The sequence below is a fragment of the Arachis hypogaea genome, chromosome 19 (genome assembly GCF_003086295.3).
Source record: "Arachis hypogaea cultivar Tifrunner chromosome 19, arahy.Tifrunner.gnm2.J5K5, whole genome shotgun sequence".
In the NCBI taxonomy this organism is placed as follows: Eukaryota; Viridiplantae; Streptophyta; class Magnoliopsida; order Fabales; family Fabaceae; genus Arachis; species Arachis hypogaea.
Genome location: NC_092054.1, coordinates 63,860,072 through 63,887,008, shown reverse-complemented (window position 1 = coordinate 63,887,008; position 26,937 = coordinate 63,860,072). Strand labels below are relative to the sequence as shown.

General features: G+C 31.1%; 1 protein-coding gene across 1 annotated transcript in view; it reads left to right on the top strand.

Annotated features, from left to right (window-relative positions):
* The window catches only part of LOC112779803 (plasmodesmata-located protein 3), a 39,247-nt gene extending 16,404 nt beyond the window's left edge, over window positions 1-22,843 (top strand). Inside the window, exons 2-3 of the mRNA XM_025824151.3 lie at window positions 5,420-5,773; window positions 22,545-22,843. Coding sequence (XP_025679936.1) covers window positions 5,420-5,773; window positions 22,545-22,675 — 485 coding nt within the window. The 3' untranslated portion in view covers window positions 22,676-22,843. The remainder of the gene's footprint in view (window positions 1-5,419; window positions 5,774-22,544) is intronic.
* Window positions 22,844-26,937: the final 4,094 nt, after the last annotated feature.

Here is a 26,937-nt window from a genome sequence, read left to right as displayed (position 1 = left end):
ATAATCAGTACCCACTATGAGGTACTTTACTTGTCCGGGGCCTGTGAAAATGGCCTGAGGAGGTCTAAGCCCCATTTTGCAAATGGCCAAGGTGAAGTGATGGTGATGAACTCCTCTGGGAGTGTCACGTGGAAGTTATCATGCTTTTGGCAGGGCCGAGCATCTGTCACTTCTGTTGAACAGGTCATGAGCCCAGGTAGACAGCAAGACACATAAGGTCAAGGTTCCCCGGCATATCGGAGGCTTTGCGTGCGAAGAGGTCGGAGTTTTGTTGTAAGAGTTTAATGAGATCCACTTTTAATTCTTCCCTGATGTAGGCTCCTATACTTGTTATTTTCTCTGCCGGGTCTCCCATTTGTAACTCTTCAATTTTTTCACCAGGGTATGGTCGTAGCTCTTCTCGTGTTCGGAACCGCCGAGCTCAATAATGTTGACTTCTTTACCCTTTATGCTTTCCCGTAAATTCAAGCTCTCATTATAGTATTTTCATGCCAACTTCTGATCTCCTCTTATGGTGACAATTCTCTCTGAAGTCAAAAATTTCATGCAGAGATGAGGGGTGAAAACAACCACAGCTAGTCAGTTCAACATTGTTCAACCTATCAATGCATTATAGGCTAATGCTACGTCGACCAAAATGTATTCTATGCTCAAAGTTCTGGACTTCAACCCTTTACCGAAAGTGGTATGTAAGGAGATGAAGCCAAGGGTTGAATAGATTGTCGGGATAGGCTCTTAGTTCTTTCTCTTCTAACCGTAGCTTGTCAAAAGCAGGCTTGAATAAGATGTCGGCCGAGCTCCCTTGATCTACTAGAGTTCTGTAGAGATTTGCATTGGCAAGTATTATTGTAATTACAACATGATCGTCTTGCCCTAGGGTCATTCCTTGAGCATCTTCTTTCGTGAAAGAGATTGTGGGTAAGTCAGAAACTTCACATTCTTCATCGATTTGGTAGACTTCTTTTAGATGTCTTTTGTGAAAAGACTTGGTTACCCCTCCTCCTGTAAATTCTCCAACTATCATCACTACAAGAAAATGAAACATTTGTAACAAAAACTTTGTAACAAATTTAAAATTGTTACAAAAAATTATTTTTTGTAACAAAAATTAGTAATTGTTACATAATAATAATGTTTTGTAACAACAATACAATTTGTTACAAAACGTTTTGATATTTTGTAACGACTTGATTTTTTGTTACAAATTATATTGACTTTTGTAACGAACCAGTATTTTATTGCAAAATTTAAAATATTTTGTAACGAAAGATGAAGTTATTGCAAAAGTTTAAAATATTTTGTAACAAAATATCCATTTGTTTCAAAAACTCCAATTATTTTGTAACAAAAAATTAATTTGTCACAAAATTCAATATTGTTTGTAACAAGTTATTTGTTTGTCACAAAATACAAGATTCTTAAGTAATTTTATTATAATTGAAATATTTTGTATAATTTTAGTAATTGAAAAATAAAAAAGTATTGTACAATCTCGTCGACCCCTATCTTCGTCACCCCTCTTCCTTTTTCCCGGATCGTCTGACCTTTCAGCGAGGTACCTCTCTAACCGACCTTCTCTGGCTAGTTTCTCTATCACATTTTTCAGATCACAACCATAATTGGTAGAATGCCCATATAGTTTATGTTACTCATAATATTTTATCCAACTTCCAACTTTCTTGTGCTTAATAGGACGAGGGGTTGGAAGTTTTTCAGCGTGGCAGATTTTTCTATAGATGTCAACAAGAGAAACATGGAGTGGGGTGTAGTTGTGATATCTTTGAAGCTTTTCTAAGTTGTATTCCTTTTTTTTTCTTCGCTTTTGTATCTTCGTCCTGAGCTTGGTAGGGAGGGTTTTCCTTGGAACTGGCTCTCTAAGTCGGGACTTCTCCTCTATGTTAATGTACTTCTCAACTAATTCTTGTAGTTCATACAAAGAGGTCGGATGTCGCTTGAATATAGATTGAGAAAATGGCCCTTCTCTATGGCTGTTAAACAACCCCATTATCACTGCTTCTATGGGTTAATTTTGGATCTCCAAACAGACTTTGTTGAATCACTCTGTGTAAACTCGAAGAGTTTCTTCAACTTCTTGTTTGATCCCTAGTAGGCTAGGATCATGTTTAATTTTATCTTTTTGGATCGAAAAACGGGTGAAAAACTTTCTTGCTAGGTCGTCAAAAACGAGTTACCAACATATGTGGTAGACTATCAAACCACTTCATCGCAACGAGTTGCATTGGACGCGTCAGCCAAGTCATCCGACTTTTAAAATTACTGAGGTGGTGTCTCGGGTTGGTCGTTCCATCGTAGATGTCCATGTAGGGGCTTTTGAAGTTCATAGGAACCGTAGCCCGCATGATCTCTTCAATGAATGGATCTTCTCCTCCAAGAGGTTTTCCTCTCGATCTGCCTGATTACTCAAACTTCGAAGATCGACTTTTAGTTTTTAGGATTTTTCTTCCAACTTTCTTTGTCGTCATACCTCTTTTGCAAATCTCTTTCCGCTTCTCTGTATCGCTTAATCTCCTACTCAAGTTGCTCTAATCAGCCATGGTGCCCGTGTACGAATCCCATGATCTCGGTTAGATGCGGGATCTTTTCATTTTCTGGTGGATATACCTCTAAATGGATTCGCCGAGGTTGTAGATTTCTTGACGTACCTTCTCCATGGGAACCACTCTTTAGGTCAGAGTATAAACAATATATAAATGAATTATTTTTATTAATAAACAAATCATTGACATATTTCTATTTTATATTTTGAATTGTATGATAATTAAGTAGGTCTTTATGAAAGAAAAGTATCAAACAAGTCTTTAAAAAATTTCCGCCACGAAAGTATACGTTTAGGGTTGAGAAAAGAAGTGGAAAATAAGTAAAAAATTTGAATACTACACTTATATAGGTTAGAAGTGTTAAAATTAAAGGATTTTCAGTTTAACCAGATTGATCTGAAATTGAATCAAATCATTTTATATAAAACAATTTTTTTTTAAATTAAAAATTAAACTGAAGTTATAGTATTTTTTCAATTTATTAAAAATTAGTTTTTGTGATTTTGTTTGGTTAAAAACCAAATAAAACTTGTTTTCATCAAGCAGTGTTTTCTTTTCTCCAAACCGGTCCGAGAACCATGTCGGCCGATCCAGCTTCAGGGACCCTGCCTGCCCAGGCAAACTACCGGGTTAAAATCTTTATATATATATACGGTTTCTATGTTAAAAATTGTTTTTTTTTTTCAAACTAGTTTAAACTAATTTTATTTTTTGTGAACTGGTGTAAACTGGTATATCATATTATAAAATAGTTTAAAGCCAACTTACTATTTAAAAAAGTGGTTTGATGCAATTTTAATTTTAGTTTATGAAAAAACTTAATCATGACCATCCCTAATTAAGTGTCAAGAAAAAGAACTGACTAATATTAGTTTAAATATAAGACAAAAACAAAATATTAATCACCTAAAATTTCTCTTAAATAAAATGTGTTTAGTATCGTAATTTGTTAAAAGATATTTAAACTTACATTCTTAGTTGAAGTAGGCCAAAGGAGGAAAATAACAACGTTATGTTATTATCAATTGGCAGTACGGAGTACCGATTCCGAGCCTTAGGACGGAGAGAGGGGAGGACCAAACCGACCAAGAATTGGTAGTACGTGTGTGATAAATAGGTTGTAGCACAATTGTTAAGTTTAATATTATAATATTAAAATATTTGTAAGTCTAATGTTTAATATTTTTATTTAATTTTTAACAGTTAGCCTAATCTTATCTTTAATATTTGAAATATTTTTTTTATCTCAAATATTTTATTTCATTTTATTTTAATTATTCGATCAAAATTATTTATTTTTAAAAATATTTTATTATTATTTTCTTATTATTCTATCACTTTCATTTTTAAATTTACTACAACAACTATCATAATTATTATAATTACAATTTTTGCCACTACATAAAAGAAAATTATAATTTAGGAGATGATACTTAAAAAAAATTAAGACGGTCAAAATAAATTAAATTCATTAGGTCAATCCGTTTACTCGTTTAAACGGACAAGCTTTTGTCTCTAAATCAAACCCGTTTAAATTTTAGGTTAAACAGGCTGAACTAGATTAACTCGAAAAAATTACAAAATAAACGGGTTAGCCTGTGAGTTAAACAGACGATTTGTTTTACTCATCCGCTTAAATAAGTATTGAGAGTTCGAATCTCGCCTTATGCATGCAACAACTCATTGACCAATGACAGACTCTTAAATGATAAAACTCAGATTCACGACAGATTAGTACTTAGTCTGTTAGGATAAAAGATACCGTAACTAAAAAAAATACTTTGTTTAAGATTTTTTTGCGACAAATAACTTTTTTGTTAAAAAAAAGTTAGTCTAAATAATTCGATATTTTATCTAATTTTTTTAAAAAATAAAGAAATAAATGGCCGTTTGACCTGTTGGTCTATACTCTAGTGATGAATTGTGCATGCTTGAAAATAAAAACGTGTGAACAAAAAAAATAAACGAATTAGTCTATTTCATGTTGGACTGGTCATGAATGATTCGTGCTTAAAAATAAAAATATATAAAAAAGAAAACGGGTCATCATGTATAACTCGTAGGTTTAGGCGGGTCAGACCTAAACTCAGATTGTCCCTTTAATAGTTTTAAAAAGAAATTTATTTTGACCAAAAAATTAAAATAAAACAAAATAAGACTTTTAAAATAAAAATAAGATATTTTAAAGGATAAAATTAAGATTTAGCCTAAAATATTAAGAATTAAATATTTCTTTATTTTTTTAAAAGTAAAGTACTATTTTTTATTTTAAAGATTCGGTCAAATCTTAATTTAATCCCTATAATTTTAATTTTATTTCAACCTCAAAAAATTTTAAATTGATTTAATATTATCTCACGATTAAATTTGACACTAATAGTTAATTGAATGAGTGACGTAAATATTAACAACATTATTAATTATTTTTTTGGTAACTAACAACATTATTAATTAAGCCATATCTTTTTATTTTTGCATTAGAAAAATATAATCAAAATCTTCTTAAAAGATTTTGCTTTTCTGTTCTTCTCGTAAAAAATTCCAAGCCATGACAAATTTAACAAACAAAAAAAAAATGCATATTTACATTAAAAATTGATTTCACTTATATATTAAAATTAAATATTATTAATTTTTTAATATATAAATTATTCTAATTAAATTTAACAATAGACAATATTAAATTTATTTAAAATTTTTAAAATTAAAATAAAATATTAAAAATATTAAAAATTAGGTTAAAATTTAGTCCATACTCTAAGAATTAAAACAGTTATTAATTTTTTTCTTTTTTAATTATCATATTTGTGTATGGGATCTATGTATTCAGTACTTATTATACGTATAACTGTATAAGATAGGTAACAGTATTATCGTTCATAAGGAGTGTGGAGAACCAATCAGTGATAACGAGGCGTATTTCAAGTTCAGAGAGTTGTTGGAGAATGCATTCGCGGCACTTGAAAATGAGATTGCGAAGAGTGAGGATAGATTCTACAGAAACAATTACGAATGGGTGGAGTTGATGGCGCAGTGTGAGAGTGACTCGGACACTTGCGAGTGCAACGAGTGTATCAGTGATGCGGTACGTTTTGCCAAGGAAGAGTGCTCTGCCTCCATTTCTGCTCGGATATATCTTGATAAGTGTTTTCTAAGCTATTTATACCACTCGGGATCATATGAAAATCCTGGAATTCCTGCCAACTCCCTCCCAGGTAATATATAATATTATAATTAGTAAGAAGGAATGTTTTGTAAGTAATAAAATTTATTATTTTTTTAACACTTTAAATATTAAATATTAAATTTAAATTTAAATTTTAATAGCAGAAAAATAAGATATGAATCAAATATTAATTAATATTAAAAAATTATTGATCTTTTAATATTTTTTATTCATAATATATAATTATTGAAAGAAAAATTACACAATAGTGTTGAGATTTACTTCTCATAAAGATTATTTGAATAATTTTTATGTAAAGATAATATTTAAAATATTTTTAAATAATTTAATATATTTAATTAAATTATTTGATATAATATATATTTATATCTCAATTATTATCATTCTGTTATTATTATTTACTTTATGAAAATTTTTTCCTACTATTTTCTTTATAATTTTATTCTTATTAAAATAAAATTTAAAATTATTCATTTCAACAAAGATTAGTAACTCTATCTATATATCTGTAACATCTTTACTATTATAATATCACGTTTTCGACTACGCCACTCTGATAGTAAGGATATTACGACGAATTTTATATACTTAATAATAAAATATGAGTTTTTAACTCGAAACGGTATTGCTGTTTTCTTTAAAAATACTGAAAATACTTTTTTTCAAAATGTACATACATACAAACAGCACTTATATATATATATTCTTATACAAGTAACTACAAATATTAAATTTGTATATATTATTACAATATGACTCATATCCCTCTTACAAAAAATATAACAATAAAGGCGAGAAATCTGTAAGGGGTGAAAACTTAATCACACGATTTTACCAGAAGAGTTTTAGAATTGTCATACGAAGATATATAAAATAAAGTCGTTTTCAACCGCAGTGACCATTTTCGAAAATCAACAATTAGTTGTCAAAAAACGAAATTCATATTTTAAATTTATAAAAGCCAATCAAACACAATATCCAAAAGATTTTACTACATACCAAAGAACCATTCTCATCAAAGTTACAAAGACATATAGCTTACCCATTTACGGCCTCCGGCCCAAACATAATCAAATCACAGCCTCCGACCCAACATATAATCAAATCACGGCCTCCGACCCAACATACACCGCAACACATTCACCATAATTTGAATCAACCAGTCACAATCACAAGTAATGAAGTTCAAATACAATTACAGCGAATATAGCAATTAGCAGTTAAACAGAAATATTCACATAGACAAATCAAAGACAATTAAGCACACCCAAATAATGACAAATAAATGAAGTGTCAGTTAAATTGGCAAAATTCGACACATTCGATAGCTAATACAGACATGGTCTCTCTGTTGTCCATCTCCAGAAGGAAAAATATTATGGTCTCAGAGGGAGAGTGTCTTGTCACTTTCTCACTGGAGGTATCATTCTGTCTCAAAAGGAAAGTGCCATGTCACCTATCTCAGAGAGAGAGTGCCCTGTCACCTTACAATCAAAGAGAACATGGGCGGAACAGCCCACCACATCCCTAAGAGGAACATTTCAAGCTTGTCACAAGCTGATCTTAGAGAGAGTGTGCCTTGTCACCTTCCCTTGGGATGTCAATCACGCAAGTGGGACAAGACCACCGTCCTTGTCGATCAACAGTCATTTTAATCTCAAACACCATCCTTGCCAATCAATAATTATTTTCAATCTCAAACATGCAAGTGGGATAAGACCTTCGTCCTAGTCAATTAATAATCATTTTTAATCTTATTACTTTAAATTCATTAAAATTCTTAAATCATAACTCTTTAATTAGAATCAATCAAATAAACTCACTTTTAATTTTACTAAGTTCCCCAAAACAATTTCTAGCTTCACTTTTAAATTTAAGACATTCTCAAAAGGTTTCAAAACCCATTTCATTTTCACCAAATCAAGTTTAAATACTTTAACTCCTCTAAAACTTTTCAGAACAAAAAGCTTCAATCAAATTAACCAACTTCAATTCCTTTTTCAAGCTCAAAACATAATCCTTTTTCATAATTAATTAAACTCAAATAATATCACATAGATGCACATTTAAAATAGACCTTTTTTCAATTTCATTCTTTTGAAACAAGTTAAATCTTCATTTCATCCTTTTCTCAAGTATTTTTTCTTTAAAACTAATGCCACTTTTGTAACATTTTCAGAAATTCTAAAACAACTTCACTTAAGGCCATTTCTCTTTTGTAAAAATTCATTTTCACTTAACGAAAACCCTAAACAATACTTAAAAACCGTTTCGTGTTTAAACCTCTTTCATAAGAGTCAAAAATAATTTATTCTCAAATCAATCACTTAATTACTTTAAATCAGGATTTATCAATTAAAGTTTGCCATGAGTTGAATCTTGCATAATTAAGGTAGTCGGTAAGAATGGTTAATTCGAAAAAATAAATAACTCTGAAACCATAACTATTTTCTCACATACTTTTCACAACCCTTTTACCGTTTGCTTTCTAAATTCCTAAATTACTATTTAATGCATTGAAATCCAGAACATTCCTTTATGCTTGTCTGACTAAGCAAATCACTCAACTATTATTGCTTGGTCCATCAATTCTCGTGGGATCAACCCTCACTCACTTGAGGTATTACTTGGTACGATCTGGTGCACTTGCTGGTTCAGTTGTGGTTTTCTAAACCAGTACTGGAAGCCTAAGAACTTTCCAGCCTCCACTACGAAGGTGCATTTGAAGGGTTCAATCTCATCCCATGCTTCCTTATTATGGAGAATACCTTAGAAAGGTCAGAAAAAAGAGTAAGGTCATCCTTGGTCTTGACGAGCATGTCGTCCATATATACTTCCATGAGTTTTTCTAGGTGAGAAGAAAATACCTTATTCATTAGTTGTTGGTATGTAGCTCCAGCATTCTTTAATCCGAAAGGCATTACTAGGTAACAATAGTTATCCGTGGGACTGATGAAAAAAAAGTCTTTTCCTGTTCTGGTTTATACATCAGAATTTGATTATATCCCGAGTATGTGTCCATAAAGGACAAATACCTGTACCCTGAAGCCGAGTCAACCAGAGAATCAATGCTAGGGAGAGGGTATATATCCTCAGGGTAAGCTTTGTTCAGGTCGGTGTAATCAACACACATCCTTTATTTCCCGTTCTGCTTTTTACCAAAATCACGTTAACCAGCCACAAAGGATACTTTACCTCTCTTATGAATCCGATTTCTAATAAAGCTTGCACATGTTTTTCCATGACCTGTGTCCTTTCAGGTCCGAGCTTTCACCGCTTTTGCTGAACAGGTCGAGAATCTGGATAAACGGCGAGCTTGTGAGACATGAGGTTGGGGTCTATCGAAGGCTTTCCAAGCAAAGAGGTCGGAGCTCCTTTGCAAGAGATCAACAAGCTATGCCTTTAGACCTTCCTCTATGTTGGCCCCTATACTCGTTGTCCTTTTGGCATGATCCATGATTTGTACCTTTTCTATCTTTCCTTCAAGTTAGGGATGTAGTTCTTCCCAAATTCGGACACCGCTGAGCTCAATAGTGTTGACTTCTTTGCCATCTGTACTGCCTCTTAAACTAAGGCTTTTATTGTATCACTTTTTTGCCAATTTTTTATCTCCCTTTATGGTAGTAATTCCTTTTGCAGTTAGAAATTTTATACATAGGTGGGGTGTAGAGACAACTGCCGCTAGTCGGTTTCAAGTAGACCGTCCTATTAGGGCATTATAAGCGGACATGACGTCGACAACAATGTAGTCGATGCTTAACGTTCTTGACCTCGTGCCTTTACTAAAGAGGGTGTATAACGAGATAAATCTAAGAGGTCAGATCAGCATGTCTCCCAACCCAAAATGGTTGTGTGGATACGCCTTCAAATTCTTTTCTTCTAGCCTGAGCTTGTCGAAAGCAGGCTTAAACAGTATGTCCGCCGAACTCCCTTGGTCCACCAAAACTCTATGGAGATTTTCATTAGCAAGGATCATTGTTATTACTACTAGGTCGTCGTGTCCAGGTGTCACCCCTTGTGCATCCTTTTTGGTGAACGAGATTGTGGGTAAATAAAAAATTCTGTTGTCCTCCCTAACTTGGTATACTTCTTTAAGATGCCTTTTACGTGACAATTTAGAGATTTCTCCTCCTGAAAACCCTCCATTTATCATGTGTAAGTGCCTCTCAATAGTTTACAGGGGTAAGTCTCACCGTCCTCCATCATTATCATCTCTTTTCCTATTTCTTTTTCTCATGGCCATGTACCTTTCTAGCCGACCTGCCCTAGCCAACATTTCTATGACATTCTTTAAGTCATAACAATCATTTGTAGAATGCTTGTATAGCTTGTGGTACTCGCAATATTCTGTCCAACTTCTGACCTTTTGTGTTTGATGGGCCAAGGAGGTTAAAAATTTTTGTATGACATATCTCCCTGTAAACATCTCCAAGAGAAACTCAAAGTGAGGTGCAGTTGTGATATCTTCGAGACTTTTTCAAGTTGTACTTCTCATTTTTCTTAGCTTCCTTTTCCTTGTCCCGAGCTTGGTATGACAAGTTTGGCATCGGAAGAGGCTCTCTAAGTCGGAAATTCTCCTCCATGTCGATGTGCTTTTCTTCGTGTTCTTGTACTTCATACAAGGAAGTCAGGTGTCGTTTGGATATGGATTGGGAGAATGACCCTTCTTTAAAGCCATTAACCAAACTCATTATTACCACCTTAGGGGGTAAATTTTGTATTTTCAAGCAGACTTTGTTGAATCTCTCCATATAATCTCGAAGTGTCTCTCCAAGTTCTTGTTTGACCTCGAGCAGGTTTGGAGCGTGCTTGACTTTATCATTCTGAATTGACAATTGGGTAAGGAACTTCCTTGCCAGGTCATTAAAGCAGGTTACTGACTTAGATGAAAAGTTGTCAAATCATTTCATTACTTCTTTAATCAATGTTGTTGGGAAGACCTTGCAACAAGTTGCATTGGAAGCATTAGCTAGGTACATCAGACTTTTGAAGTTACTGAGGTAATGCCTTAGGCCAGACATTCTGTCATAGAGATCTATGTCAGAAGTCTTGAAATTTCTGAGAACCTTGCTCGCATAATCTCCTCAACAAATGGATCTTCCCCTCTAAGAGGACTTTACTCCCAATCTGCTCGATTGTTCCATCTTCGAAGGTAAGCTTCCAACTTCGAAAGTTTCTCCTCCAATTCTTTCGTTATCTTACTTCTTTTCGTAGTTCTCTCTCTACTTCTCGTTGTCGTTCAGCCTCCTGCTTAAGTTTGTTCCAATCGGCCGCGATGTCCATGAGCCAACCCTAATATCTCCATTGGATGGGGAGGTTCTTCGTCTTTAGGTGGGTGGACTTCTGAGTGAATCCATTGTGGATGATGGTTTCCTGGCATTCCCTCCCCGTGGGGCGCATTTGTTCTCTCCCGTGGTCGAGGTAATGCAAGCGCCAGGTCATTGTTGTGGGGCTCTGGGTCCTGACTCAGATGCCGTATGACCGTCTTCATACTTGTTGTCCGTCATACATAGGTGTAGTAGACTTCTTGGTCCCTATCAACGATGCCAATGTTCTGAGGGTTACCTGAAATTAGGTTGCTTTTGGGTCTAGGTGTGTGGTCCAGACTCCTTTTGAGGCATCGTCTGACTTGTATTGGTGTCGAGGTGTCGCCGTCGTCCGAGTTTCTTGTGGGGAGGTGGGGGTGATACCTGCAAGAGACTCCGATGCTTAAGTTAGTAAGAATTTTAAGCAGGTTTTTAGCAGGTTGGGTCTGAATATACCTGAGATTTTGTCAATATATTTATAGTAGAAAGATAACCACCTTTTTAAAATAGTTCCACCTTTGATGGTGGATGACTGTTTCCTTATTCTTGGAAATTTATTGAGATCTCCCTTCTAGATAAAGTGGAGAAATAGTAGGAGATATTTCAGGAGTCGGTTGCTTATTCAGATAAATAGGATAGAACCACCTTTGTCATGTCTGACTTCTGTGACGTTGGGTAAGTAAGGAGGCCACCTTTTTACGTGGACTTTTAGTTTTTTTGGATCTACCTTAATATTTTTGGATCAGGATATGAACATTACTATAAAAATCAATTTTTTATAGTAGAATAATTAAATATTAAGTATGCCACGGCATAATAATAATCAATTTTTTTTATAAATACTAAATATGTATTCCTATAAAGAAAATGAAAACTTGTAATGATATAAAATTGAATTGAATTCTATTAGGAATTGAATTTTAGTTAGAATTGAATTAAATTTTGAATTAAATTCTGATATTTGAAATGAATTAATAAAATTATAGAATTGAATTAAATTTCAATATTTAAAATATTTATCAAATAAATTAAAATTTTATAATAGATATCTTTAATCTTTATTAATATAATATTATATTTAAATAATAAATATATTTATTTATTAAATTATATAAAATAACTTTAAAAAATTAATTTTCAATTAAAATTTTCTTCAATTAAAATTTGTTTACTTCTGTTTGCAAAATAAAAAAAAGTAGAAGTCCGAAAATATATAATAAATTGAAACAAAAGTTGAAACAAAAAGCAATACACATACCTTAAATTCCCAAAGCATACACATACGTATAAATTCACGAAACATATATAAATTGAAACATAAGCAAGGGGAGGAATACACTTACGTTAAATTCACAAAACATATACATACCTTATGCTTTAGTCGGTGAAACAGTAAAGAGAAGGAGGATGGAGGTGCCGAGGAAGACGTGTATGTTAAAATGTAGGAAACTTTGAAAGTGAATGTGTAAAAAGAAAAGAATTAGGTTATATGAATATTTTGGACATTTTATATTTTATATGAAATTCTAATAAAATAAAATTTTAAATCACATTCAATTGGTAGAAAAAAACAGTAGCACTACAAGAAAAAAGGCCTATGGCCACGCTTTTTTCTTGTCACGCTTTAAAAGCGTGGCCAAAAGTGGTCAATGGCCACGCTTTTATGAGGGTGGCGATAGATAAGAGATTTGGCCATTTTTTTTGCCACGTTTCAAAAGCGTGGCGAAAAGGATCAACGGCCACGCTTTTGTAAGAGTGGCAATTGATTAGAGAAAAGGCCACGTTTTTTTCTGCCACGCTTCAAAAGCGTGGCCATAGAGAGAAACAAGGACGTTTTAAAAGCGTGGCGACAGGGTTTCATTATGGCCACGCTTAAAAAGCGTGGCTATATGCTGGTACACCATTGCCACGCTTTAAAAGCGTGGCCAAAGGTTTCTTTTCTGCCACGCTTCAAAAGCGTGGCCGTAGAGAGCAACAATAACGTTTTAAAAGCGTGGCGAGAGGGGCCCAACCAATTGACCCAAACCCGGCTCCCAAACCCGGCTCCCAACCCGGCCCCCAACCCGATCCCCAACCCTAATCTCTCTTTTCCCTTCGAAACCACTAACCCTAATCTCTCTTTCACCTTCGAAACTACTCGCCTGTATCGGAAGAGCTCCTCCCTTCGCCCTTCGCCCTTCGCCTTCGCCTTCGTCACTGATGGAAACCACTTCTTCTTCATCTTGTTAATCTTCGTACCCTTCTTCTCTTTCTTGTTCTTCTTCGAATCATTGTGGATCTCTCTGTTCACCTTCAAGCTCTAGCAAACATGGTCGACGGCAAGCTCCTCCCTCTTCTTCTCCTCCAAGCCCTCTCAGCCGCGCTTCCGCCGCCGTTGGTTGCCGTTAACGTTCGCGTCTTCGTTCAGCCGTTGTCTTCGTTCGCGTTCTTCGCCGTTCAAGTTTGCTCGGCGTTCACCGTTCGCGTTCACTCGCCGTTCACCGTTCGCGTTCATTCGCCGTTCACCGTTCGGGTTCGCGTTCGTCTGGAAGCCACGTTGCCCTACTTCAAACTCTGCGACCAACCCGTGCGCTCCACCTAGCCATCGAACTGCTCTTTTTTGTCGCCGCCGTGAATTCCCTAAACCCACCACCAGACAATACACTCACACAACACCAATACTTTGCTTGAAACTCTGCAACTTCTTTAAATTTATATTATTAAATTTTATATTAGGAGGTTTTATCTTTTTTTTTTTGTTTTAAAATTGTAATTCAATTTAATTTTTATGGAAATTGAATTTTATATTAGGAGGTTTCTAAACACCCTATAAGTGGTGATTGATTTTTGAAGTCTATGTAGATTTTTTTTAATATGAATATATAAAAATTATAGAGTAATTATACAAATCAATTTTTAAAATTTTTAAAATTGAACGTTTTAATCCCTCATATTTTAAAATTCAAAAAATAGTCTGTAACATTTACTTCCATTAGATAATACAATTCTTATCTGTTAATCACCAACGACGACTGTTGAGTAGAATATTGACTCGCACACACGTGATCATTAAATGATCATACGTGCGATCTGGATAAATCTGTCTATAGGATGAAGTATAAAATAGCTTCCAAAAAATTTAAGAAATATCAAAATAGTTCCAAAAAAATTTTAAAATTTTTTAAAAGGTTTAATTATTCTATTGGTTTTTATAATTTCGGGAAATTTTTAATTAGGTCTTTATACTTTTTTCCTTCTAATTGAGTTCTTGCATTAAATTTTTTTTAATTGGGTCCCTATACTTTTTTTTCTTTTTATTTGTGTCCTTGCACCAATTTTTTATAATTAGATCCCTATTCAATTAAACTAATTACTATGAAAAAGAACCTAATTGAAAAAAAAATTTGGTGCAGGGACCAAATTAAAAGGAAAAAAGTTATAAGGACCTAGTTGAAAATTTTACAAAACTATAGGGACCAATAATAGAGTAATTAAACCTTTTTAAAATGGTGCCTTTGAATTACTTATATATAATTATTTCTTAATCAATAAATTTTTATTTCTAAAATTTTTTGTTTATTTATTTCAAATTTTATTATTTATCTATTATCTATTATATTCTATTATATCTATTATCTATTATATATCTCTAATTTTACAACCAAAATGTACCACATGTTACTTTCTCATTGCAATTGAAATCAAATATTTCCTTCCAAAATTGAGGATACTCCTCTCCTCCTTACTAATTTTACAATCAAAATGTGCCACATGTCACTTTCTCAGTGTAATTGAAATTAAATCTTTTCCTCCAAAATTAAATAATTCTTTCCTCCTCCTTACTAATTTTACAACCAAAATGTGCCACATGTCACTCCCTTATTGTAATTGAAATCAAATCTTTCCCTCCAAAATTAAAGAGTTCTCCCCTCCTCCCTCTCTCTTTCTCTATTTCTCTCATTTTTTCAACCACTCTATCTATTTTATATATTATTATCAATATCAATGACTAATTACTAATTAGACAATCAAAATGTACAACATGACATTCTTTAATTGCATTAAAATTAAAATTAAAATATTAAAATTGAAATTAAAATATACCTATATTATGTATCATATATTATTATCTAATTAAATAATCAAATATGTCACATGACACTCTTTTATTAAAATTGAGAGAAAATATTTTTATTAAAATATTCTCTCATCTATCTTTCTCCATTTTTCTATTTCTCTCTACTATTTTTACTCATGTATAATTTATATTTTATATTTTATATTAGTAATTTGACAAATCAAAATATGTCATCCGATATTTTTTTATAATTAAAATAAAATTTTTCTTCTAAAATTAACAAACTCTCACTCTCACTCTCATTCTTCATCTTTATCTTTTTCTCTGTTTTCTCTCATTCTCTATTTTTTCTATCTTTCTCTTCTACAGAAAACAAAATTAATAAAATAATATAATTTAAATAAAAAATATTATTATTATTGTTATTATATACATAGTTTTTTAATTTTTTATTTAGTTTCAAATTTTCACTGCTTATCTTTTTAATATATATTTTTATTTCTTTTCTTTCAAATATTTATTACATATCATTTGGAGAGAATACTAATGTTATACTTAAAAGTTAGAATCAAGATTCAATTGTTTTAAAAAAATTAATTTCGAGTTAATTTTATAACTATCAGTATAATTTTTTTATACTAATATCTAATTATATTTTTATATACATAGATAGAAAAAAATAATATTTTAAATAGCAAGTATAAAAATTAATTATTTCTATTTGTGCATCAGACTTAATAGTTAACACCTAATTAAATGTAAAAGTATACACGTTAAATTGTTTCAAATTTCAGATAACGAATGTTAAGATTAATTATTAATAAAAAATTAAATTTTTTTATATAAAAATAATAACTAAAAATCTTATTATTTAATTTTTTATTTACAGATACATTGGTCTTCTTAGTTAGAGACTTTTATCAATTTATGAAATTTTTTATAAAAGTAGTTTGATTTTATAAAATCTTTTGTGTCATGGATAATCTATACTGTTAGAACAAAGTGAACCGTAATTTTAAAAAATTTATATTCCCATAATATTATTACGAGTAAAAATATTAGTATATACTAATTTTTTTATGTATTTTAAAATCCTAAATTATAAATTAATTTTGAAAAGACGCTATTTTAAAAAAAATAATTTAAAATAAATATACCTACGTCTATTTTTAATTATACAAGATATTAATTTAATTTGAGGATACTATATTTTACGGTCATTCTTTAATGATAAAGAAGAAAATGTGCTATTATTGTTTGAACAAATATAAAAACTCTCATTTAATATAAAAATTTTTACATAAACAATTAAAAATATAAAATATTTGTGCAAATACATATAAAAGTAACACTTTGAATATAAACTTACCTGCAATACAAACCAAGTTACTTATAAAGTTAAATTTGTGAATGTTTGTCAATATGTTAAGTGTTTAGGTATATAAATAATAACATTCATAATACAATGACCTCTTAAATTCATTTATTATTATTATAGTTTCTATATCACATCAATATAGGTATCATAGGTTAATAATTTAATAATATTATTTTTATGATATTTTATTTTAGAGTTAATAAATAAAATTATCTTTTAGTATATATTTTGTTATTTTTTATATTATTTATTTATTATATATTTTTAATAATATTTTATTATTTTGATTAATAAAAATATTATAAGATGTTGATTTTTGAAAAAGATAACAAATATTTGAATGGACTATTTTGAAATTTTTAGAATGTTTTAGAAATTGTTTTGAAAATTTTTAAATTTTTTTAAGACTATTTTGTATTTCATTTTGGAGACTGATTAGTCTAATAAATATTTAATGGTAAGATGTGTGAATTAATATTCCACGTCAACAATAATTGTTAATAAAGAAAAATTATATTGTATTAATAAAAATAAATGTTATAAATTATTTTATATATTTTGAAATTTAAAGGACTAAAATATCTAATTTTAAAAGTTTCTGACAGTTGATAATTATTCAAAATGATATTTTAAAGAGTATTAAGACCATTTTCAGCAGAAAACTCATCTTAGTTCTTATTTATGCCCCACCTGTCATAAAAAGTAACTCCACATCAGCTTTTGCGTCATAAACAATAAATAAGAACTCAAAGCATCTCTCTCTTCTCCATTAGAAGAAACTAACTTTAGTCCCTGTTGTGATCCACTTAATTAATTAATTAAAATACTTGAAATTAATGTAATTAATTTTTTCAATAATGTAATTTAAATTTATAAATTTAAAAATAATTCACTATTAAAAGATATTAATATTAAATAGAGTAAAGTATTGTTTTTGTCCCCAACGTTTAGGGTAAATTCTATTTGTGTCCCTAACGTTTAAATCGTCCTATTTGTATCCTAACGTTTGTAAAAGTGATTCAATATTATCCTGGCGTCAATTACACATCATGAACGCGTTAGTTTGAGTTTTAAAAATTTCTTCTTGAAGTTAGAATACAAATGTCTGAGATAGAATCGATGATTCACTCCAAAAAATAGCTCATCAAAAGTTGAAACTAATTCCTACAACATTTACATAATTCACTTTTCTAGGGACATAATTGAATCTAAATACAAATAGTGGGTATAATATTAAAATCGAACACATTCAAGTGAGACCTAATTGAGAATGAATACATCCAAGTGAGAATAATTGAAAAATATAATCTGATTTGTTAGTATAATTGATAGTAGGATAACATTGAATCATTTTTATAAACGTTAGGATACAAATAGAACGATTTAAATGTTAGGGACACAAATAGGAGTTACCCAAACGTTGGGGACAAAAAGGATACTTTACTCAAAATAACTTCATATATAACAATAATACGCAATATATAATTCGAAATTACACTAATTTGTAAAATTACTTAATACAAAGAAAAACATAATTAAACTCTATAATTGACGACAAGCATTTTGAAATTGCCATATGTATTCAATCAAGTCCTCTTTCAATTGTCTATGCTGCTGCCTATTTCGAAGTTGGGCATTTCTTTAGAGAAATTGATGGTATGGTGCAAAAGCTTCTTCTCCCAGCTGAGGTTGTGATAAGCCATTTTCGATATCATCGTACTTTAAGCCTTCAGCAAAATTTTCTGCATAAGTGTCTCTTTCATCCTCAACAATCATATTATGCAATATAATACAAGCTCTCATTATGTTGGCAAGCTTTTTCTTTTTCCAAAAACGAGCTGGACCACATATAATTGCAAAGCGTGCTTGCAACATTCCGAATGCTCGCTCCACATTTTTTCTTTGCCCTTCTTGGTATTGTGCAACTAACTTGCGTTTCTCCCCTTGTGGTGATTATTTTCTCACATGCAATCTCATGAAGAGCTCGTCGTTTTTCACTCATTGTAGACGTGTCAGCATTAAGTATTTGCATATCCATTTCCCTTTCTCTTTCCTTGGCCATCCTTTCCATTTCCCTTTCTTTTGCATTTATCTCCATTTCTTTAATATACCTCTGAATTTGTAGTTCTTGCTCTTTTATTGCCGCTTGAGTTTGTAATTCTTGTTCTTTCATTGCCGCTTAAATTTGTAACTCCTTCTCTTTGACTGCTATAATCTTTGCTCTATATTCCCTCTCCTCTTCTCTTTCTTTTTCCGTATCTATTAGTTCCTTTTCTCTAACATTCTTAATATCTTCCATGAGAGATAATTTTTTAACAACCGATGATTTCTTTTCGCTAAAATCTTCAGATATTTGTGCTTTTTTCTTACCTTTTTGCTTGCTCTTCTTTGATCCTTGTGGGCGAACGGGAGAGTCCACACCGGGTTCGTCAGCCAATGGTGTTTCTGGGTTTGATGAGCATGAGTATGCTCTAGTTGCACTAACCTTGGTTCTTTTTGAGCCGTCACTTTGTGTAGGTAGTTGGCTTCTCCATTTTTGCTCCAACCTAAGCATGTTCCAATGCCTCTCAAAAGTAAATTTTTTACCATAATTTGTGGAATAAAGTTTATAGGCCAACTCCTTTATATCATCAGCGTTTGAACCACTCCTTATGTTTCAACTAGCTTGATCGTAGTAACCAGCAAATTGTGCAACAGCCTTGTTGATCTTATACCATCGTTTCTTACATGCAACTACCCCCTTGTCATGTCGGAGCAAAATTCTCCATAGTAGCTATGAATTCGACTCCAAAATGTTTCTCCCTTTTGATCGGTACCAACTATAGGGTCAGTTGAAACATTTAACCATGCACTGATCAACATCTCATCCTCTTCCCAATGCCAGTGTTGAATACTATCGTGCCTCCGATCTTCAATATCATCATCATTGAGGTCGATAGCATCTAATCCACGAGGGTTGGCAAAATCTGAATATTGCGAATTTGGACTAGATTGTATAGGAGTATGAGAGGATGGGTTAGAAGAGCCACCAACACCAAATGAGTTATGTCTTGATGCACTGAATTGAGTTGGAAACGGCAAAGAAGTTGGAGTAACATTTTCGATAGATGGGTTAAATATGGATGAAAATAAAAAATGTGGTGTTTGTGAATTTTGATTTTGCAGTTGGAATATAGGAAATTGATTATTATAAGGAGCTTAAAAATTGAAATTAGAAAGATTTTGTGGATTTGGATTTTGAAATATATTCGATAGTGTGAAGTTTTTGATTTGGGACTTGAGAGTTTGAGGTTTGAGATTATTGGGTATTTGGAATTTGAGAAAAGTTTTGTAAGTAATTGAAGAAAGAGTTGAATTGGTTTGGATCCATTTTTCCGAACAAAAAATAATATTTGCAGAACTTTGATTTCGTAAACTTGGAAGAAGATGAAGAAGAGAAGTAGAAAGTGTGAGAATAGAAGTGTATCTATGTGGTATATATAGAGTAACAAAATATTAATTTATTAATAATAACGGTAACATAGTAACGGCTAGTTTTCAACGGCTAATTTTACAACGGCTAATTTTGCAATGGCTAAATATGATTAAATAAATTATTAAATAAAAATTTAATCATTTAATTATTTAATATAATTATTTATATATAGTTATATAAAATAATTAAATCATATTTAATTTATTAATAGTTATAATAATTAATTATATATGTAAAGTATATATAACGTTAATACATTAATGGTCAGTTCACATATGTATTATGTATATAAAGTATTACTTTTATTAATAAAATATCATTTCTTTGAAAGAAAGGGAGTCTCTCTCATGAAGGAACTTATTTTTGGTTTACTTTAAGGTGAATTCTATGATGTAGAAAGAGAGAATCTTCTACACCTATATATATTTGTTGTCAATAGAAAAATTGCCAAGTGTCCAGAGAGAGAAAACTTAAAAAGCAATATTTGCCATTGTAAAATTTTTTTATTTTTGTTGCTTCTTGATGTTTAATAACTAAATGTAATAAATATTTATTTAATTAGTGATTATAAAAAAGATGTTGGACTTTTTATTTTTATTTTTTTTGTGAATTCTATTTATTTTGGATCAGACCACATTTATAAATAAAAATTGAAAATATAGACCTAAATTTTATAAAATGTTTTATATGTATTAAAGCATGTATTAAGTATGGTGCAACAGAAAAATCTCCTTCTAAGATGTTCATAAGAAATACATAAATTTTTTTTATGGTAATTAGACATTTTTTTAGAATAATAATTAACAAAATTTACATTAAAATATTAATTAAATTAAATAATTATTTAAAATAACTGTCAAAATTTATTAGAAATACCACAAGAGTAATAATTTGGTTAAAAAATTTGAGAAAGTAATATATATTTAGAAAAATAATATGTTTACAGTTTAAAAGGTTAAAAAATATACATAAATAATAGTTATAGTAAATAATATAAAATTTGTGATATACGCAAATATAATTTTTATTTAATATATGTGACTTGAATACTAATTTAAATTTAAATTTATCTATTTTACAATATTAAATAATATTTTATATTGTATTTTAATTTTTAAGTTAATAGATGAATAATTAATTATTTTTAATTTATTATGTGTTAGTTTTTAATTATAAGATAAATTTAATTAATTCACATATCAAGTATTAAAATCGTATTTACATATATTGCAAATTTTATATTATTTACTATAATTATTGTTTATGAAAATTTTTTAACCTTTTAAATAGTAATCATTATTATTTTTTTAAATATATATTACTTTCTCAAATTTTTAACCAAATTATTACGGTTTTAGTATTTCTAATAAATTTTGACAGTTATTTTAAATAATTATTTAATTTAATTAATATTTTAATATAAATTTTGTTAATTATTATTCTAAAAAAATGTCTAATTACCATAAAAAAAATTATGTATTTCTTGTGAACATTTTAGAAGGAAACTTTTTTTTTCTGTTGCACCATACTTAATACATGCTTTAATACATATAAAACATTTTATAAAATTTAGGTCTATATTTTTAATTTTTATTTATAAATGTGATTTGATCCAAAATAAATAGAATTCACAAAAAAAAAAATAAAAAATAAAAAGTCCAACATCTTTTTTATAATCACTAATTAAATAAATATTTATTACATTTAGTTATTAAACATCAAGAAGCAACAAAAATAAAAAAATTCTACAATGGCAAATATTTTTTTTTAAGTTTTTTCTCGTTGGACTTGGCAATTTTTTCTATTGACAACAAATATATATATAGATATAGATTCTCTCTTTCTACATCATAAAATTCATCTTACTTTAATGGTAGATCCTCATCTTTTACTGACACACAGTAAATAAGGTTCTAAATTCTTCTAGCTCTAACTATTAAAAATATCTAGTTGGGAAAAGAAAAGAATATTGAGAATATGGATATGTGGTAATACATCTCTTTTTTATTGAACTCATAATATTAGTAACTATGAACCATGGATAATTTTCTGATTTTGTTGTGTCCGATTTTGGACATGATACTTATTAATATTTATTTAATACGTATATTTTTTTGTGTTTAAACTATATTTTAATAAAAAATAAAAAAATTTTTTAAATACTTTTGAATATACTTAAATTCATTATATGTCAGTGTATCCAACCTTATTCTTAACATGTATTTTTAAAATGAGTTTAAAAATAATATATATTATTAATTATTAAAATAAAAATTATTTTAAATATTTAATATAATTAAAAAAGATATTAAAAATAATAAAAAAATTAATTTATATTTTAATATCAATAAAATACTAAAATATTATTATAATTTATCTAAAAAAATACTTTATATTTTATATATATACTGTGTTCCCGTGTTTTATAAAAATTTAAAATTTATGTGTCCACATATATCATATCATATTATATCCTATGTCCGTATTAGTGTCTATGCATCATAGATTAATAATGATATATGTTCATTACCTCTAATAATCTTTGCACTGATGATCTATTAATATGATTTTATGTATACACAGGAGCGCGCAGTAACAGCCATAACACCCCAAAGTTAGCAGCAATAGTTGCTGGAGGGGCTGCAGTTCTATTCTTGGGTTTTATTTTCATCTCTTTGCTTAACTCTCGGCTTAAAAAGAACGATTATGAATAGTATAAACAAAATTCGTGAGACTAAGAGGATAATTTTGCATGCATAAGAGCCTTAGCTTCTTCGCTTTATTTATGTTATCATGAATGTGAGATATTAATACTGTATGTATTATTAACGTTATTGATGGTGGAAAGAAAAAGGAAGCAAACATCCATGACAACATAACAAATTACAACTAGGTTTTGATCTGTAAGTTGACCTGAAGATGATGTTACTAATAATTTTAGTTTCCTAACAATTTGTAATAAAATTATTTGATAAAAACAATATATGATTAAAATAATTTTGTAATAATTGATAATCTTATTTTAAAAATTATCGTTATATTAAATTTTAAAGTAAAATATAATTTTAACTTTCTAATAAATTCAATTATATATATCATTACCATTATTATTATATTATTCTATTACGGTCATATTCTAACGCAAAAAATACTGACGTGGCACGCTCTAGTGCTAGTATACATGTCTTTTTCTTTTGAACTTATTTTAGAAAAGTATTTTTTTTAGAATTGTATAAAAATTAGCATTTAATAAATAATTATACTAATCATCAATCATTTCAATTATAAATCATTCTAATTTTAATTATACTAATGGTCAATCATTCTAATTATCAATTTTTCTAATATAATTGTCAATTATAAATAATTAGTATTTATATGATATTTACGTTTATAACTTTGTTATGCACGTGTGTATTAATAACACATATATTGATTGAACATTTTCATAATTAATTTCATGTGACTAAGTGTTATATATAATATTTTTTTTTATCGTTCATGAGTCTAAGTTTTAGAGCCAAACCATTTTGTTAAATTTTTTAATTTGTTATTTGTAATGACTCGACTTCTAGCACATCATCACGAATGCTAGACATCAGATATTACTATTCAATTGACCTTAGGACTATCTAGTAAGCTATGAGACATACTCTTTTGAGTATCTAGAATGGGGCTTATATACCTAGGGTTTAACCTTTTAGTTTTAAGACTATGACCTACTCCCATAATGGGGATAACCTTAAGGAAAATGTGATTGCGCTCACTAAATTTTAAGGATCTCTTCTTCTTATCGTCGTAGCTCTTTTGTCGGCTTTCGGCCGTTAGAATCCTCTCGTGAATCCTCCTTATCTATTTGGTTATTTTCTGGATCAATTCTGGTCTCAAAATACTAGATTTCTTTCCCTCATACCAACAAAGCGGGTGACAATTATGCCCATAGGGTGCTTCGTATGGTGCCATCCGGATACTCGCATGGTAGTTATTCTTGTAGGCAAACTCTATGAGTAGCAGGTATCTATCCCAACTCCCTTTCTGGTCTAGCGTGCAGGCTCTTAGTATATCTTCCAATGTTTGAATGGTTTGCTCTGATTGACCATCAATCTGAGGATGATAAGCTGTGCTCATGTATAGGTGGGTCTCGAGTACCTTCTGAAATTTCTCCCAAAACTGTGAGGTAAATTGCAAGTCCTTTTCTGGACACAATGCTGGATGGCACGTCATGCAGCCTGACTATTTCCCGGAAGTAGAGCCGTGCAAGCTTGTCCAGGGAAAAGTCCATCCGAATTGGTAAAAAGTAGGCAGATTTTGTTAATCTATCCATGATTACCTATATTGCATTTATCTTGATGATGTCTTTCGTAGTCCAGGAATGAAGTCTTTTGATCACCTCCCACTTCCATTGTGGTATCTCGAGCGGCTAAAGAGTCCTGACGGCTTTTGGTGCTCAATTTTAACTTTTTGGCAAGTGAGACATCTTGAGAAGAATGCGGCTATATTTTTTTTATTCCGGACAATCAGAATATTTGACTTAAGCCCTGGGGCATCTTAGTGATACCCAGGTGTTTTGAGAATCTATTGAGGTGCACTTTCTTTAGTCTTGTCGCAACTTGTAACTATTCGGCACGCATATCCTGGCCTTGTTCTTCTATAGTCCTTTAATATCTTGACGTAAGGCTCCTTGATTTTCTTTGGGATGTATGTTAGGAGTCTTGATATCTCCGATTCTTGTGTCTGTACCTGTTGGATAGCGGTTTTGAAGTCAGGTGCTACCTGCAGTCAAGCTAAGCAAACTCCTCGCGAGGTTCCTTCAGTCTTGATTAAGTCCTTCAATGTTGTTCTTAGTTCCTCTTCCTTAACCTTTATCCATGAGATGTTTGCATTCTTTCTACTTAGAGCACCTGCAACCACATTCACCATCTCGGGATGGTAATTTAGCTTGAAGTTGTAGTTCTTTAGGAGCTCTGTCCATCTTCTTTGCCTCTTGTTGAATTTCTTTTGGTCAAAGATGTATTTTAGGCTCTTGTGATCTGAGAAGACTTTAAATTTCACTCCATACAAATGATGTCTCTAAATCTTGAGAGTGAATACTATTGCTGCTAACTCTAGATAATGAGTTGGGGAGTTATATTCGTTCAATCTAAGTTGTCTTGATGCATAGGCTACCACATTCTAATTCTACATTAGCATGCATCCAAGCCTTTCAATGAAGTGTCACAGTACACCTTAAATGGTAATTGGGGGTCAAGTAGTACAAGCATTGGTGCTATTGTCAATTTCTCTTTTAGGATCTTAAAGCTTTCTTTGCACACGTCCGTCCAGTTGAATGGTACCTCCTTCTTGGTAAGTTAGATCAATGGTAAGGCTATCTGTGAAAATTTTTTGATGAACTTTTGATAGTATCTGGCCAATCCAAGCAAACTCCAGATCTTGATGATGGTCTTGGGCCGTTCTCATTCTAGCACTGCTTCTATCTTGGCGAGATTCATGCCATACCTCCTTGGAGTGTTTGGCATACCATTTCTTTTCCTTTAGAATCTGTAATACCACCCATAAGTGTTCTGCATGCTTCTTCTCTGTCCTTGAGTAGATGAGAATATCATCAATAAATACCACTACAAATTTGTCCATGTAAGGACGAAAGATCCTATTCATGTAGTTCATGAATATGACAAGAGCGTTTGTTAGTCTAAAAGACATCACTGTATACTCGTAGTGGTCGTACCAGGTCTTGAAAGTAGTCTTAGGTATATCAAACTCCCTTACTCGAATATGGTGATATCCCAACCTCATGTCTATCTTGGAGAAAATAGCTGCCCCTCTTAACTGGTCCATCTAGTAATCTATTCTGGGCAAAAGGTACTTGTTCTTGATGGTGACTTTATTCAGTTGTCGGTAATCGACGCACAGCCTCATACATCTATCCTTCTTCTTCACCAATAAGACTAGGGCTCCCCATGTTGACGAACTTGGTTGGATAAACTTCTTTTCTAGTAATTTCTCCAACTTAGACCTTAACTTGGTGAGCTCTAGTGGTGACATCCGATAAGGTGCGATAGAAATAAGTCTTGCTCTCGGTACTAAATCTATTGTGAGTTTTATCTCTCGTTAAGGGAAAAACTTGGGAATATTGTCCGAAAATACTTAAAGAAACTCTTTTACTATAGGAATTCGCTCTAGATTCTGTTCACTCTCAGTTGAGCTAGCCACTAAGAGATTATACCCTTTACACTCACTACCACTACGGTTAACTACTACTAAGTCTAGGTAGTAACTATGGGGAATAACCGATCCAGTAGTCATATCAGCAGATAGTATGAAGACAGTTTTCTTAAAGCAATCAAGGTAAACATGGTGAACATATAGCCAGTCAATTTCTAAAATAATATGTATGCCACAGAAAGGTAAGCAAATCAAATTATGCACAAAAGACATATTCCTAATATCAAAAGATACCCTCCAGAATACTAGGCTAGTTACAACATTTCGTGCAGTGGGTGTGTGGACGGTTAGGTCATACTCTAGCATGGATAGCTCTAATCTTAGCATGTATACAAAGTCTAGGGGTATGAAAGAATGTGATGCAATTAAGTCGTACAGTACAGTTAGGATTTTTTCCTTGACAGAACACTCACTTTGGATGAGGTAGTCGGATGCAGGGCATCTTTTTTCATCATGACAAAAAACCTTCCTTACTGTTGTAATCTCGAGAGAATTGGTTCATCCGTCTTGATGCAGTAAAATCTTGCTAAGTGGCCTTGTCCTCCACAGTTGTAGCAAATCTACAGGGTTTGTTTCCATGGTTCTTTCCACACTTTGCATAGATGGGATTGGCTAGACTACGCTGGGGTTGTGATGAATCCATATTTGATGGTAAATTTTGGATTGAATTGAATGAATTTGATCACATAAAGCCACATTTATTCACTTAAATAGCATACTTTTGTGTTTTCTCTCTAAATTATGTCTAAATATG